This window comes from Pseudophryne corroboree, chromosome 3 (genome assembly GCF_028390025.1).
Source record: "Pseudophryne corroboree isolate aPseCor3 chromosome 3, aPseCor3.hap2, whole genome shotgun sequence".
NCBI classification, from domain to species: Eukaryota; Metazoa; Chordata; class Amphibia; order Anura; family Myobatrachidae; genus Pseudophryne; species Pseudophryne corroboree.
This window is the reverse complement of record NC_086446.1, coordinates 250889907-250903072: the sequence shown is the minus strand read 5'-3', so window position 1 is coordinate 250903072 and position 13166 is coordinate 250889907. Positions and strand designations below refer to the sequence as shown.

Below are 13166 nucleotides of genomic sequence, written 5' to 3'. Positions count from 1 at the left end.
TCAAGGTCACATAGCAGGTGCACAGGTGTATTATTACTCACTAACACATTTTGAAAGATCCACAAACAGCCAAACAGACTGAGGAACCAGGTCTATCCTATATAATAAAAGGCTACGTTGCTCCTCGCCTCTATTGGGGGATTTCAAGTGTTTTGCGTGCTGGTGGCCACTAGATAGCACCCGGCGGAGCAATTCAAGTGTTGCTCCGCTCAGACGTGCACAGCCGGCAGTGCTGACAATACTGTCCTGATCCATCATTTTAAAGGGCTGGTGTGTGTGTGTGTGTGTGTGTGTATAAAATATATATATATATATATATATATATATATTCACATTCCCATAGAGAAAAAAAATGTAAAAACTAGCAATCACGATTCAGTTGAAAGCAGAAGAGGATTTATTCTTCAATACAAATGTATTAGTGATACATCCAACAACTGTGGCCTGACAGCTGTCTCGACGCATACAGGTTTTCTTCAGTGTGTGTATGTGTGTGTGTGTGTGTGTGTGTGTGTGTGTGTGTGTATATATATGTATGTATATATGTATATATGTATGTATATATATATATATATATATATATATATATATATATATATATATATATATATATATATATATATATATATATATATATATATAATAGAAGAATGGACCGGCACTCTCCTGACTTACTCTTTAACCCCGGTGCCTTCTGGGACAAATTTGCAGATTCCAAAAGGAGACAACGGCACTCGAGGATTTTAAATCATGAAAGAGTGTATTCAAAGCTTACAGGTAGCCGACGTTTTCAGACAATTCGATAGTGCAAAAAGATAGTGCACTATCGAATTGTCTGAGGAAGGGGACACGTCCCGAAACGTTACCCGTTTTCATTAAAAATCTTCACGGGGTGAAGTTTGTTTCTACCGAGCTACAAGTCTGTGAGTGCCACCTGATTTCGTTTGGTGTATATGTATGTATGTATATATATATATATATATATATATATATATATATATATATATATATATATATATAATGCAAAACTTGAAAGTGGCACTCTGGACACATGCACAGCAACAGCGGTGTGTAGATCTACACAACGCTGTTGTTGTGCATGTGTCCAGAGTGCCGCTTTCAAGTTTTGCATATAATATATATATGTGTGTGTGTGTGTGTGTGTGTGTGTATATGTATATATATGTATGTGTATATATAGATATATATAGATATATATATATATATATAGATATATATAGATATATATAGATAGATAGCGGTTAGGTTCGGCACTCAAGTGGGTATATGGCGTAATACTTGCTGCGGTGCCCTCTGTGATCTGTGGCAAGATCCAAGTAGATAGGTGAAGAAGTCAGCGGCACTCAGCAGACGGAATGATAAATAGAAAGTGTCTTTATTAGCGTCCTACGCCGTTTCGGGGACTAACCCCCGTCTTCAGGGACAGATCATACACGTCCCTGAAGACGGGGGTTAGTCCCCGAAACGGCGTAGGACGCTAATAAAGACACTTTCTATTTATCATTCCGTCTGCTGAGTGCCGCTGACTTCTTCACATATATATATATATATATATATATATATATATATATATATATATATATATATATATATATATATATATATATATATATATATATAGCTGTGGATGGCCCGGCACTCCTATAAGCCTTAAATATAACTGCTGTGGTGCCCTCCGGGTGACTCTAGGTCACAATATGTAGCGTGGGTATGCGGCGGCACTCGGACAGACTCCTCGATATGAATGATCAGGTCATTTATTTAGACCAATGCAACCGACATGTTTCGGGGCGGATCCCCGTCCTCAGGGACTTGCTGTCTGACCTTGAGGACGGGGATCCGCCCCGAAACATGTCGGTTGCATTGGTCTACCCACGCGCTATATATATATATATATATATATATATATATATAATATATATATATATATAATATGACAGGGACAGCAGTCAGCGCAAGCTAGGATGGGCATTCAGCACATGCACTCCAATCAGGAAATGGCCACTACAATACAGGCACGCCCACAAATCTCCGCGCTGGGGCTGACCAGGATCTGTTTCCTCCCTCCCTGCATAATTTGGTAACAAGGCAGCTAAACCTAGGGGTCATGGCGACCTGGTCCCTGGGATTTGTCGAGCTTCTGAAGACTATAGTTCTTGTGCATCCATTTTAAATGACTCATTCAATCTTTGATTCTGTGATATTTGTTGAAATGACACTAATAACCCTGTTCCTAATTGAAGTGTAAACATATGTTCGTTTGGAATTGTCCAGAACTTTGATAGTGACTGGTATTGTGTTTCTTTCACTACAGTAAATCATGCCTCTTTATACCACCGTGTATTGAAGAGAGATGTGGACCATATGAATTCTCCATAATCCAGGAGTATTAATGGGTAAGTTTAAGATGTTGTGAAAACAAATTGTAATTGTCCGTTTGCTGCAGCTTCCATTATCTGCTGCTGTGTCAGTAATAAATCTTCCTGAATTGTTGACGTGTATCACTGTAACATCTGTTTGTCTTGTTTCAGGATTTGTGGAGGATACTGGAGCCTTCTGATGATTCCTCCAAGCTGCTAGAGATCTTCTGAAACCCATTCCCTGAATCCTTTGGACCCTGTACTTTCAAATGACACTAAATTGTTACTTTGGTTTTTTATTTTTAAATAAACTTAGGTTACAAATCTAGTGAAGTCTAAACTCTGGGAATGAATCTTGTGGAGACGAACATTTTTGGCATAGACTTGTTTATTCTACACCTAAAAATGACCAAATATAATGGAAGACCAATTTCTGTATACTTGAACACCCCTGTGTCTGTCATATTGGGCAGAGTATTGCTTGCTTGAGACTGGTTCGTGTTTTGTTTCCATCTCTGTACTCTGAGGTAATCCATAAGCAAAATGGTTAAGATGTACTGGATGGCTTTATTTTGTTATTTAAGGTCTGTGTTTATTAGCTATATTATATTTTGAGTACACTTTATCTGATATATCAGTTGGCTCCCATTTGAAGGGCAAGAACTGTCTTGGTCTTATTGTCATGCCTTAATTAAAATGGCATTGTAGCTGACTGCCTCGCAAACCCCGAGAAAACATTTCCCATCGGTTCTCTGCTTCACATATTCAAATTCTTTTATTTCAACTCTTGTACTTTACAAATTAAAGCAGAAACTCTGTTTTGACAATAACTTTGCCTTTGTTTAACTGGTATACATTTAAGCTGTGTGGGTTTTTATTTTATTTTTTTTGTCCTAAATGGAATACTCTGCCCATAAAACCATAAAAGCCTTATGTATACTTTGTCCCTATATTGTGAATGTGGAGTCATTCCTTGGTCACTCTTCCTCAATATTGTTTTTGAGGTGGTGTTTCGTAGATGTTGACATGAGGACAACATGCCTTCTATCTGTTGGTGTCCACCCAGAGCTGCTATTCTATTTCATAGAAAAATACTACTGTGTGACAATGTCCCTCCCTTGCGTATTCATCCAGTGAAAGCAGAATTCTGTTATGAGACATTGCACTAAATATTTACTCTATAGTTTCCCTGCAAATATAATTCAGGGATGGGCAACCTGTGGCACTGAAGCGGTTTTGGAGTTAAAGCCCTAGTTTGTCCCGGCAGGTATGTTAGTGCATGTCGCTCCACTTGTTCCAGTGTCTTCTAACTGCTGACTTAAACATGTCTGCTTCAGGCCAGGGAGTAAAGGGCATACAACTATGCTACATGGCACAATGTCTGTACTGATATTCTCTAATGAATGAAGTAAATTCTAAGCACTATCTATGATGCCTCATGTGTTCATGCAAATATTGTTTAAGACCTGGCATAGAATTCTGTCTGCCACCTGTTTGGAGTAACCTAAAGCCAGTGCATTTCTACCCAAATATTCCAAGCCATGTAGAGGATTTGGTCTTGTGACACTGTAGAGTGCGTGTGTGTGGGGAAAAATCCTAGTACAGGGCTTTGTAGTATTTGGCATCTCTGGCTCTGCCTACATATAATACCTGATCACGCAGTATTAATTATTGGGATACTGCTGTATATTTTCTCATGTCCCTGTTATTAATATTGACTATATGTTTATTTAAGGTTTCTGTTCCAAATCAACCTGTTTTATATTTATTTTTTTATTTTTTTTTGAAGTTGTTCCATGTGATTTGCATATTGACTTGTAAATACAGTCTTGGTATTTTGCAATCATTTTGTCTTGTAAATACATATATTTCTTTATGACCTGAAAGAGACCAGTTCAACTTAAATTGACATATTTTTTTTATTTCCCATGCAAAATAGCAGGGTATGCCCAAAGATAATACAACCAGATGATTAAGCTGGGTACACACTTGATGATATATTACCGACAGATCAGGCACATCGTCTAGTGTGTACCCACTATGTCGCTGACTGCGCATTCCCGCAGGTCGTCAGCATCCTCCTCAATCGGCACTACATGCAGGGTGGATGGAAGACCTAGTTAGCGAGGGCCATGCTGCCAAATGTAGCATGGCAGCCGCTCCATCACTGCTGGCATCAGCAAGTGTGTATGCACTTTGCCGATGCTTAATGTGTGTTGTGTCATATGAACAATTTATTGTTTGTAGTCTCATTTTGCACAGCTCTTGCGTACTTGTGATAAATGCCCAAATTGTATGGCGGTGAGCCGGGTGTTTATCACAATGCCTTTCTCTCCTAGGAGTCACTATTCTTCTGGTAGGTCATGTTTATGAAAGGCTTCATAACTCGCCTGCTTTCAGCTATGGTGAGTGATGTACTGTAAAACTGACTATGGTAATAGAGCAGCGGCTGGACTGATGCCCTACCTGTGCAACTATGACTGCTGGGTTAAATCTACTTGATGCTCCATAAATATGGTCCTGGTGTACAATGCATTTTATGTACAAGCAATGTTTAGGTAATGGAAGGTGATTCTGCACAGGACAGACAAAAAAATCATTGATATTGAATCCAACGTATTAAATACCCTTAAAGGGGATACAATTTAACACTATGAAATCAGTTGTTGGTGGTGCTCCCAATGAGTAGTGTAATTAATACATGCAAAGAAAGGCGTCCTTGTTTTTTTGGGGGGGGTTTCTACAGAGAAGACAAGAAAAGAACTCCTCATTTTTTGGGGGGGACACTTACTGCATAACATAGCTAAAACATAAAAAAAATAAAAAGGGGGGGGTTGTATCTGTAAGATGTACCTTACTGATACAACCCCTTTTTTTTTTTTCTTTCTTGTCCTTCAGTATATTAATGGTAGTTATAGGTAGTACCCCTGTTAAGCAATTATGATGCCTTACAAAACATACGGAGTGGCCTCTTTTTGTAACCGAATACCAATTTATATAGTAGTGTGCAGATAACTTTTGTTCTAAGTATATAAATTACCAGTGATGTGGTCTAGAGGTAGCCCATGTATTACTGAAGTAAAAGGGATGTTATAGGATGGTCGTAAGGTTTATTATTACCCTTATTTATAAAATGGCGTAATGACAGTCAAAACCAGAATACACTATATAGATAATACTTCTGTTGGTTATTTGCTGGTTTTAATACTCCAGAATAATTACCAGGTAGTAGCTCACTGTGTTATGTATATATTCTAATCTGGTTTATAAGTAAGGGTACGATATGTTCAAGGCAAGCACTGCTTGTGCTAGTCTGCCAATATTGGTGTAGGTTAATGCCAGCTTTATTTAGGTCCAGCTGAGACCCTAGATGGAGGTACACACGGAAAGATCAGTGCTTAATTTTTAAGCACTCTGACTAAATTGCTCAGAACTTAAGCATGGATCTCTCCATGTGTATGCCCCATAGCCATAGCAATGCATGGCCCTGCGTGTCGCTATTGCTGGTTCTAGACTGTGCCTGCAGGCAGGCACAATCTAGCAGGTTGCTCACTTCACTGCTGTGTGACGTGAGCGCCCCTTCCTCTGCTCAGCACACATTATGCTGAGTGGGGGGAGAGATGTGGTCTGTCATACATCGCTCAGCACACATCTCTCAGTGTGTACCCCCCCCTTACCCCTTTTGCTGGCCAAAGACGGTAAGATAAAACTTGATGTTGGACAGACCAATTATCATATGTTGCTCTACCCTGCCAGATTAGTGTTCTCTGTTTGGTTGATATACTCATTATAACAACTGAGCACCAAATACCACATCAGTTGAACATGCTGAAAGATTTATGTCCGACTGAGTGAAAAACAGGTGCATCAATTAATTCACCCGCCGATCAACCGGTTTTGTCAAATTTGCGGGTGGGAGGTGTGGGCATTATCGACATTATCGACATTATCGAAACGTGCAAAAACCTGTCGGTAATGCCTGCGAACAGTGAAGTGTCGGATCCTAATAGATTATACCCCTAAGAAGTTTCAAAGCAGCATCCCTCCCCTTCTACCCATCCCCTCCCACCCTCTATCCCTCACCTCCCACCCTTTCTCGCTCCCTCTTCCCTCCCTCTTTTTCAACTGACAGTGTTTCACCAAGCAGCACTAGTTTTAGAACTATTTAATCACAATAGGGGCTATGATGGAAACTGTGCCTATCCAATTTTTGTTTTCATATAACATTTCAAATGGCAAATGCTTACAAAACACTATGTGGTTTCAAAGCAGCATCCCTCCACCCTTCCATCCTCCCTCCCTCCATCCTACTCCTCCCTTCACATCAGAGGCAGACTGTTCCCCAGGCCGGTCCCATTTTCAGCAACTTGCATGACCCTTTCCAGGAGGGACAAAATGATCTGCTCCTGGACTTTCTCTTAATTTATGATTACCGGCATCTATTTTGAACAGGTTAACGGATGAGAAAGGTGTTTCTCCACAGGTGATGGCAATCATACATTAATGAGGGAAGTCCAGGAGCAGAGCATTCTGTCCCTCCTGGAGAGGGTCATGTTGGGAGGTATGAATCAAGCAGTGTGACATTCTTCAACGGCTGGTTCTCTGGTTGTGCAGAACCTTCCCATGAAATCCGGATTATTTAAACTGGATTTTCATTTTTGACATAGATAAATAGAAGTTCCATTGCGGTGGCACGGCTCTAGGATGCCTCTTCTATGATGCGTATTCTGTGATGTCACAATGGGCTAGGGTGTATAGCCTGCAATTACTTGCTGATAGCTACTTGAGGGAGACACACAGCGGCAGATGCAGCGTATCATCGGAGGTCGGTCGTTCCTTTCCTGCCTTTCCACCAAACGCAGCAGCCAGGCTGGACACAAGACAATGCTCAAAAACGAAGGTTCGAAATGCCAAACTACTGGATTACAGTAAATCATGAATTTAGGAATTCATTTAGAAGTAGAAAATGTTGTTAGTTTGATCATTATTAGAATTCAGGACTGAGGCCTAGGTAGGCTTCACATCCTGAATTTAAAGTTGCCTTGGATAGAAGTAGGGAATTAATTGGAGACAAGAAGTAGACACAAAATGGGACTCCACAGAGCAGTTTTCAGGTGTCTATCTCAATTGTGGCGTTTAAAAGATCAAGTAATTATTTAATACGGGGGGTAATTCCAAGTTGATCGCAGCAGGGAATTTTTTAGCAGTTGGGCAAAACCATGTGCACTGCAGGGGAGGCAGATATAACATGTGCAGAGAGAGTTAGATTTGGGTGTGGTGAGTTCAATCTGCAATCTAAATTGCAGTGTAAACATAAAGCAGCCAGTATTTACCCTGCACAGAAACAAAATAACCCACCCAAATCTAACTCTCTCTGCAAATGTTATATCTGCCTCCCCTGCAGTGCACATGGTTTTGCCCAACTGCTAAAAAATTCCCTGCTGCGATCAACTTGGAATTACCCCCACAGTTTTGCAACAACGTAACCAGGGCCGGTGCTAGGGTGTTTGACGGCCCCCTGCAAACTATACATTTTCGCCCTCCCATATTTTACAAAGGGACAGCGTGCTGCAAAAAGTGGTGTGGTCTCACAAAGAAGGGGAGTGGCCACACAATAGTACCCCCATTTCAAATTACGCCACACAGCAGCACAATCTCATTCACATTACCCTGCGCATAGTAGTGTTGTTTATACACATAGGGGGATATGTACTAAGCAGTGATAAAAGTGGAGAAGGGAGCCAGTGGAGAAGTTGCCCACGGCAACTAATCAGCTGCTCTGTATACTTCTAAAGTATGCAAATTAGAAATGTTACATCAGTGCTGATTGGTTGCCTTGGGCAACTTCTCCACTGGCTCACTTCTCCACTTTTATCACTGCTTAGTACATATCCCCCATAATGTCTCCAGTAGTAGCGCCGGTAATACACATAATAGCCCCTGTAGTAGCGCCGGTCATACGCATAAAAGCCCCTGTAGGAGCGCCGGTTATATGCATAATAGCCGCTGTAGTAGCGCTGGTTATATATAATGCCCCATAGGCGTATGCAGTTAATTTTATTAGCGGGTGCATTGCAGGAGGGGCGTGTCTAGCAGTATTTTACATTCTCTCAGTAAAATCACATAGCTTAATCTAATTTCTCTCTAGATTCTAATGATAATGTAGATATAATACACCCCAGAGAAATAAAATTAAGCCAGCCAGTACTCTCTGTCTGCTACAGCATAACCCTGAGCCTTAGCTGCCGCTGCACCCTATCGCTGCTTACACTTCTCCAACCTATCCCTGACCCAGTGGCGGAACTAGCGAGTGGTGGGCCGAGGTGCATATGCATTCACACCACACACACACACCCCTTGCACCCCATGCCCCCATCATCTACACCCTGTTTTTGAGTGTGCCAATCTGTAAAGTATGGGAGATTTAGGGGGCCGAATATTTCAGTTTTAATATAACAGAAGTAAAGTTTAAAATTTTCACATGTGCAGTCAGAGCCACATTGGGCTCTTTCTTTGCCTTCAGACTCCTTCTACGCAGGACACCAGCATTTGTCACACATGTCTCCATGCTCACCAGCTACTGACAGTAGTGCCCCTTTTTACATTACGCCACACAGTATGAGCCAAATTCAAATTACGCCACACAGTATGAGCAGAAATTCACATTATGCCACACAGTATGAGCAGAAATTCACATTATGCCACACGGTATGAGCAGAAATTCACATATCACCACACAGTGGGGGTCATTCCGAGTTGATCGATAGCTGCCGTTGTTCACAGCGCAGCGATCAGGCTAAAAATTGGCATTTCTGAGCATGCGTATGGGGCGCAGTGCGCACGCACAACGTACTTTCACAAAAAAACTATGCAGTTTTACACAAGGCCGAGCGACTCTTTTCAGTCGCTCTGTTGATCGGTGAGTGATTGACAGGAATAGGGCGTTTCTGGGAGGTAACTGACCGTTTTCCGGGAGTGTGCTAAAAAACGCAGGCGTGCCTGGGGAAACGGGGGAGTGGCTGGCCGGACGCAGGGCGTGTTTGTGACGTCAAAACAGGAACTAAATAGTCTGAAGTGATCGCAAGGTAGGAGTAGGTCTGCAGCTACTCTGAAACTGCTTGAAAACATTTCTGCACTGTTCTGCTAACCTTTCGTTCGCACTTCTGCTAAGCTAAGATACATTCCCAGAGGGCGGCGGCTTAACGTTTGCACTGCTGCTAAAAGCAGGTAGCGAGCGAACAACTCAGAATGAGGGTCAGTATGAGCAGAAATTCACATATCGCCACACAGTATGAGCAGAAATTCACATTAAGCAACACGGTATGAACAGAAATTCACATCACGCCACACAGTATGAGCCAAATTCAAATTACGCCACACAGTAGGAGCAGAAATTCACATTACGCCACACAGCATCAACAGAAATTCACATTAAGCAACACAGTATTAGCCAAAATTCACATTAAGGCACACAGTACGAGCAGAAATACACATTACGCCACGCAGTATGAGACGAAATTCACCTTACCTCACACAGTATGAGCAGAAATTCACATTACGCAACACAGTGTGACCCCGGCGGTGCCAGATACACATTATCCCCCCCCCCCCCCCCAGAGGTGGCAGATACAGATAACCCCCCCACACACACACACCCAGAGGTGCCGGATACAGGTACCCCCCTTCCCCCCAAGGTACCAGATACAGGTAATCCCCCCCCCCCAGAGGTGCCAGATACAGATAATCCCCCCTCCCCCCCAGAGGTGCCAGATAATCCCCCCTGTAGTGCTCACCGCCGCTGCTGCTGTTGCTGACTTGCTGCTGCTTCTTGTGCTGTGTGAGGGAAGGAGAGCGCAGAGCAGCGAGCGTCTCTCCTAAATCCCGCTCCTCACTGACAGAATCCCTCCTGCAGTGGCCATTTGAAACATGGCGCCAGCTGTTAGTCTATCAAAGCTAGCACTCCTGCAGCAAATCAAGAGCCAAGATGGCCAGTCCACGAACTCTGATTGTCTGGCGGACGACACCAAATTTAGAATGGACGGGTGCGGGCTTGGGCGCAGGGAGAATCGATCGGCACCATGAGGTGGGGGCCGGACATGATTAGGCGAACTCAGGGAGGACAGAAACCTCCTGTGCGCACGCCTATGTAATGCCCTCAGAAGTGCCATTTTTTAACAAATTATGCCCCCCTCCCACATACAAATACACATAGATACACACACATACTGTAGATACACATACACATAGATATATACACACACACACATATTGTAGATACATACACACACACACACACACACACACACACACACACATACATACAAATAGATACACACTTTCTCACTCTCCTTCAATATACCATTTGTCTGGCTGGAATCTGGATCTGCAGCAATTTCTGTCCTCCTCCTACAGCATGGTCCCGTGTAGCAATGCCCCTCGGCGCCATGTAGCCCCGCCCCCTTTCTGGCTAGGACATGGACGGGCACTGCAGGGGGCTAGAGGGAAGCGTCAAGCTGCTGGTGCCGTTGCCTGTCAAACGGTGTGACAGGCACAGCAGCCGGCAGCAACAGCAGGGGGCCCAGGCGCAGCACAGGGATGCAGAGCATCTCTCCCAGCCTGGCACCTACCTGCTTTGCATCCCTTTGCTGAGCGGGTAGTGCCGAGCCTGAACGTAACCCTAATTACAAAATGCCCCAAAATCAGTTTGTCAATGCTAGACATTTGCAAATGCGCACCCCATACCGATTAGTAAAAACAATTTACTCAGTAGTCTATTTTTGGAGCACAGAATAGGAAAGGTGCACCGGCCCCGAAGGTACTGCAATACATGCAATACTGCATCATGGAGAATGCACCGCCTTACTTGACTACTTGCTAGACCCTCCTGCTGTTGGAAATAGATTTTGCACACATCTGCCTCAGTGACCCATCCAGCTGCTCTATCTTGATTTGGCAATGACGACTGACAAGCAGGCAGGCAAGCACGCGTCGTACATTCCTGCCGCCCTCTTTCCCTCTCTCCCTGCCTCACTCCCTCCCTCCATCACTCCCTCCTTCCTGCATCGTTTCTCTCTCACTGGCTGGATGATCACAATCATTTGCAGTGTGATTCGCCTCTGACACACACCCACAAGCCGACTGCGGCCCATCCTGGCTCCATGCTTTTAAAGTTTGCTCCATGCAATGCAATCCATCAATCTATCAGTCAATATACCTCCCAATATGACCCTTTCCAGGAGGGACAAAATGCTCTGCTCCTGGACTTTCTCTTAATTTATTGTTGCCATCACCTGTGTTGAAACACCTTTCTTATCCATTAACTAGTTCAACACAGGTGCAGACAATCATAAATTATGAAAAAAGTCCAGAAGCAGAGCATTGTGTCCCTCCTGGAGAGAGTCATGTTGGGAGGTATGCACTTACATGTAAACACATATAAAACAGCAATGCTGTATGACTTCATTCCATTTTTTTACATTCATGCTGTTACCTACACAGTGGAGGCAGTCATTATGTGGGCAAAATCAGTATCTGTACTTAATTTTCTGAAATCTAATGTCATTATTATATCTGCCTCTTATGTTAAGGAGTAAAAAGTGGGCCTATTTTGAACAGGTTAACGGATGAGAAAGGTGTTTCTCCACAGGCGATGGCAATCATACATTAAGAGAGTAGTCCAGGAGCAGAGCATCCTGTCCCTCCTGAAGAGGGTCATGTTGGGAGGTATGAATCAAGCAGTGTGACGGTCCTCAACGAATGGTTGTCTGGTTGCACGGAACCTTCCCATGAAATCCGGATTATTTAAACAAGCCTATGAAACCGGATTTTCATTTTGACACAGATATATTGAAGTTCCTGCCACTGCAGTGGCACGACTCTAGGATGCCTCTTCTATGATGTGTATTCTGTGATGTCACAATGGGCTTGGGTGTATAGCCTGCAATTACTTGCTAATAGCCACTTGAGGGAGACACACAGCAGCAGATGCAGTGTATCATCGAAGATCGGTCGTTCCTTTCCTGCCTTTCCACCAAACGCAGCAGCCAGGCTGGACACAAAACAATACCCAAAAACTAAGGGTGGAAATGCCAAATTACTGGATTACAGTAAATCATGAATTCAGGAATTAATTTATAAATAGAAAATGTTAGTTCGTTCATCATTGGAATTCAGGATTGAGACCTAGGTAGGCCTCACATCATGGTGACCCCCCAGCGTGTTTACATTTGCCTTGGATAGTAGTAAGGAATTAATTAGAAATAAGAAGTAGACACAAAATGAGACTCCACATAGCAGTTTTCAGGTGTCTTTCTAAATTGTAGCATTTAAAAGATCAAGCAATCATTTAATAGTTTTGCAACAACATAACCCTAATTACAAAATCTCCCAAAATCAGTTTGGCAATGCTAGACATTTGCAAATGCGCACCCCATACCAATTAGAAAAAGCAATTCAGTCATTAGTCTATTTTTGGAGCACAGAATAGGAAAGGTGCACCGGTCCTGAAGGTACTGCAATACATGCAATACTGCATCATGGAGAATGCACCTCCTTACTTGACTACTTGCTAGACCATCCTGCTGTTGGAACTCGATTTTGCACACATCTGCCTCGGTGACCCATCCAGCTGCTCTATCTTGATTGTGCCGCGACTGACTGACAAGCAGGCAAGCACGCATCGTACATTTCCTCCTTTCATTCCTATTTCCCTCTCTGCCTCACTCACTCCCTCCATCACTCGCTCCTTCCTACTTCGTTTCTCTCTCACTGGCTGGATGATGCACA

General features: G+C 43.0%; 1 protein-coding gene and 1 long non-coding RNA gene across 5 annotated transcripts in view; both read left to right on the top strand.

Moving 5' to 3' along the window:
• Positions 1-3211, top strand: part of ZNF217 (zinc finger protein 217) — a 43499-nt gene extending 40288 nt beyond the window's left edge. For all 3 annotated transcript variants that reach the window (XM_063958986.1, XM_063958984.1, XM_063958985.1), the window contains exons 5-6: positions 2336-2417; positions 2553-3211. In XM_063958986.1, coding sequence (XP_063815056.1) covers positions 2336-2400 — 65 coding nt within the window. In that variant the 3' untranslated portion in view covers positions 2401-2417; positions 2553-3211. The remainder of the gene's footprint in view (positions 1-2335; positions 2418-2552) is intronic.
• Positions 3212-7138: 3927 nt separating this feature from the next.
• Positions 7139-13166, top strand: part of LOC135057662 (uncharacterized) — a 75893-nt gene continuing 69865 nt past the window's right edge. Inside the window, exon 1 of one of the 2 annotated variants that reach the window (XR_010244277.1) lies at positions 7139-7281. This is a non-coding gene — a long non-coding RNA (uncharacterized LOC135057662). The remainder of the gene's footprint in view (positions 7282-13166) is intronic. The other variant, XR_010244276.1, reaches the window with a different exon arrangement.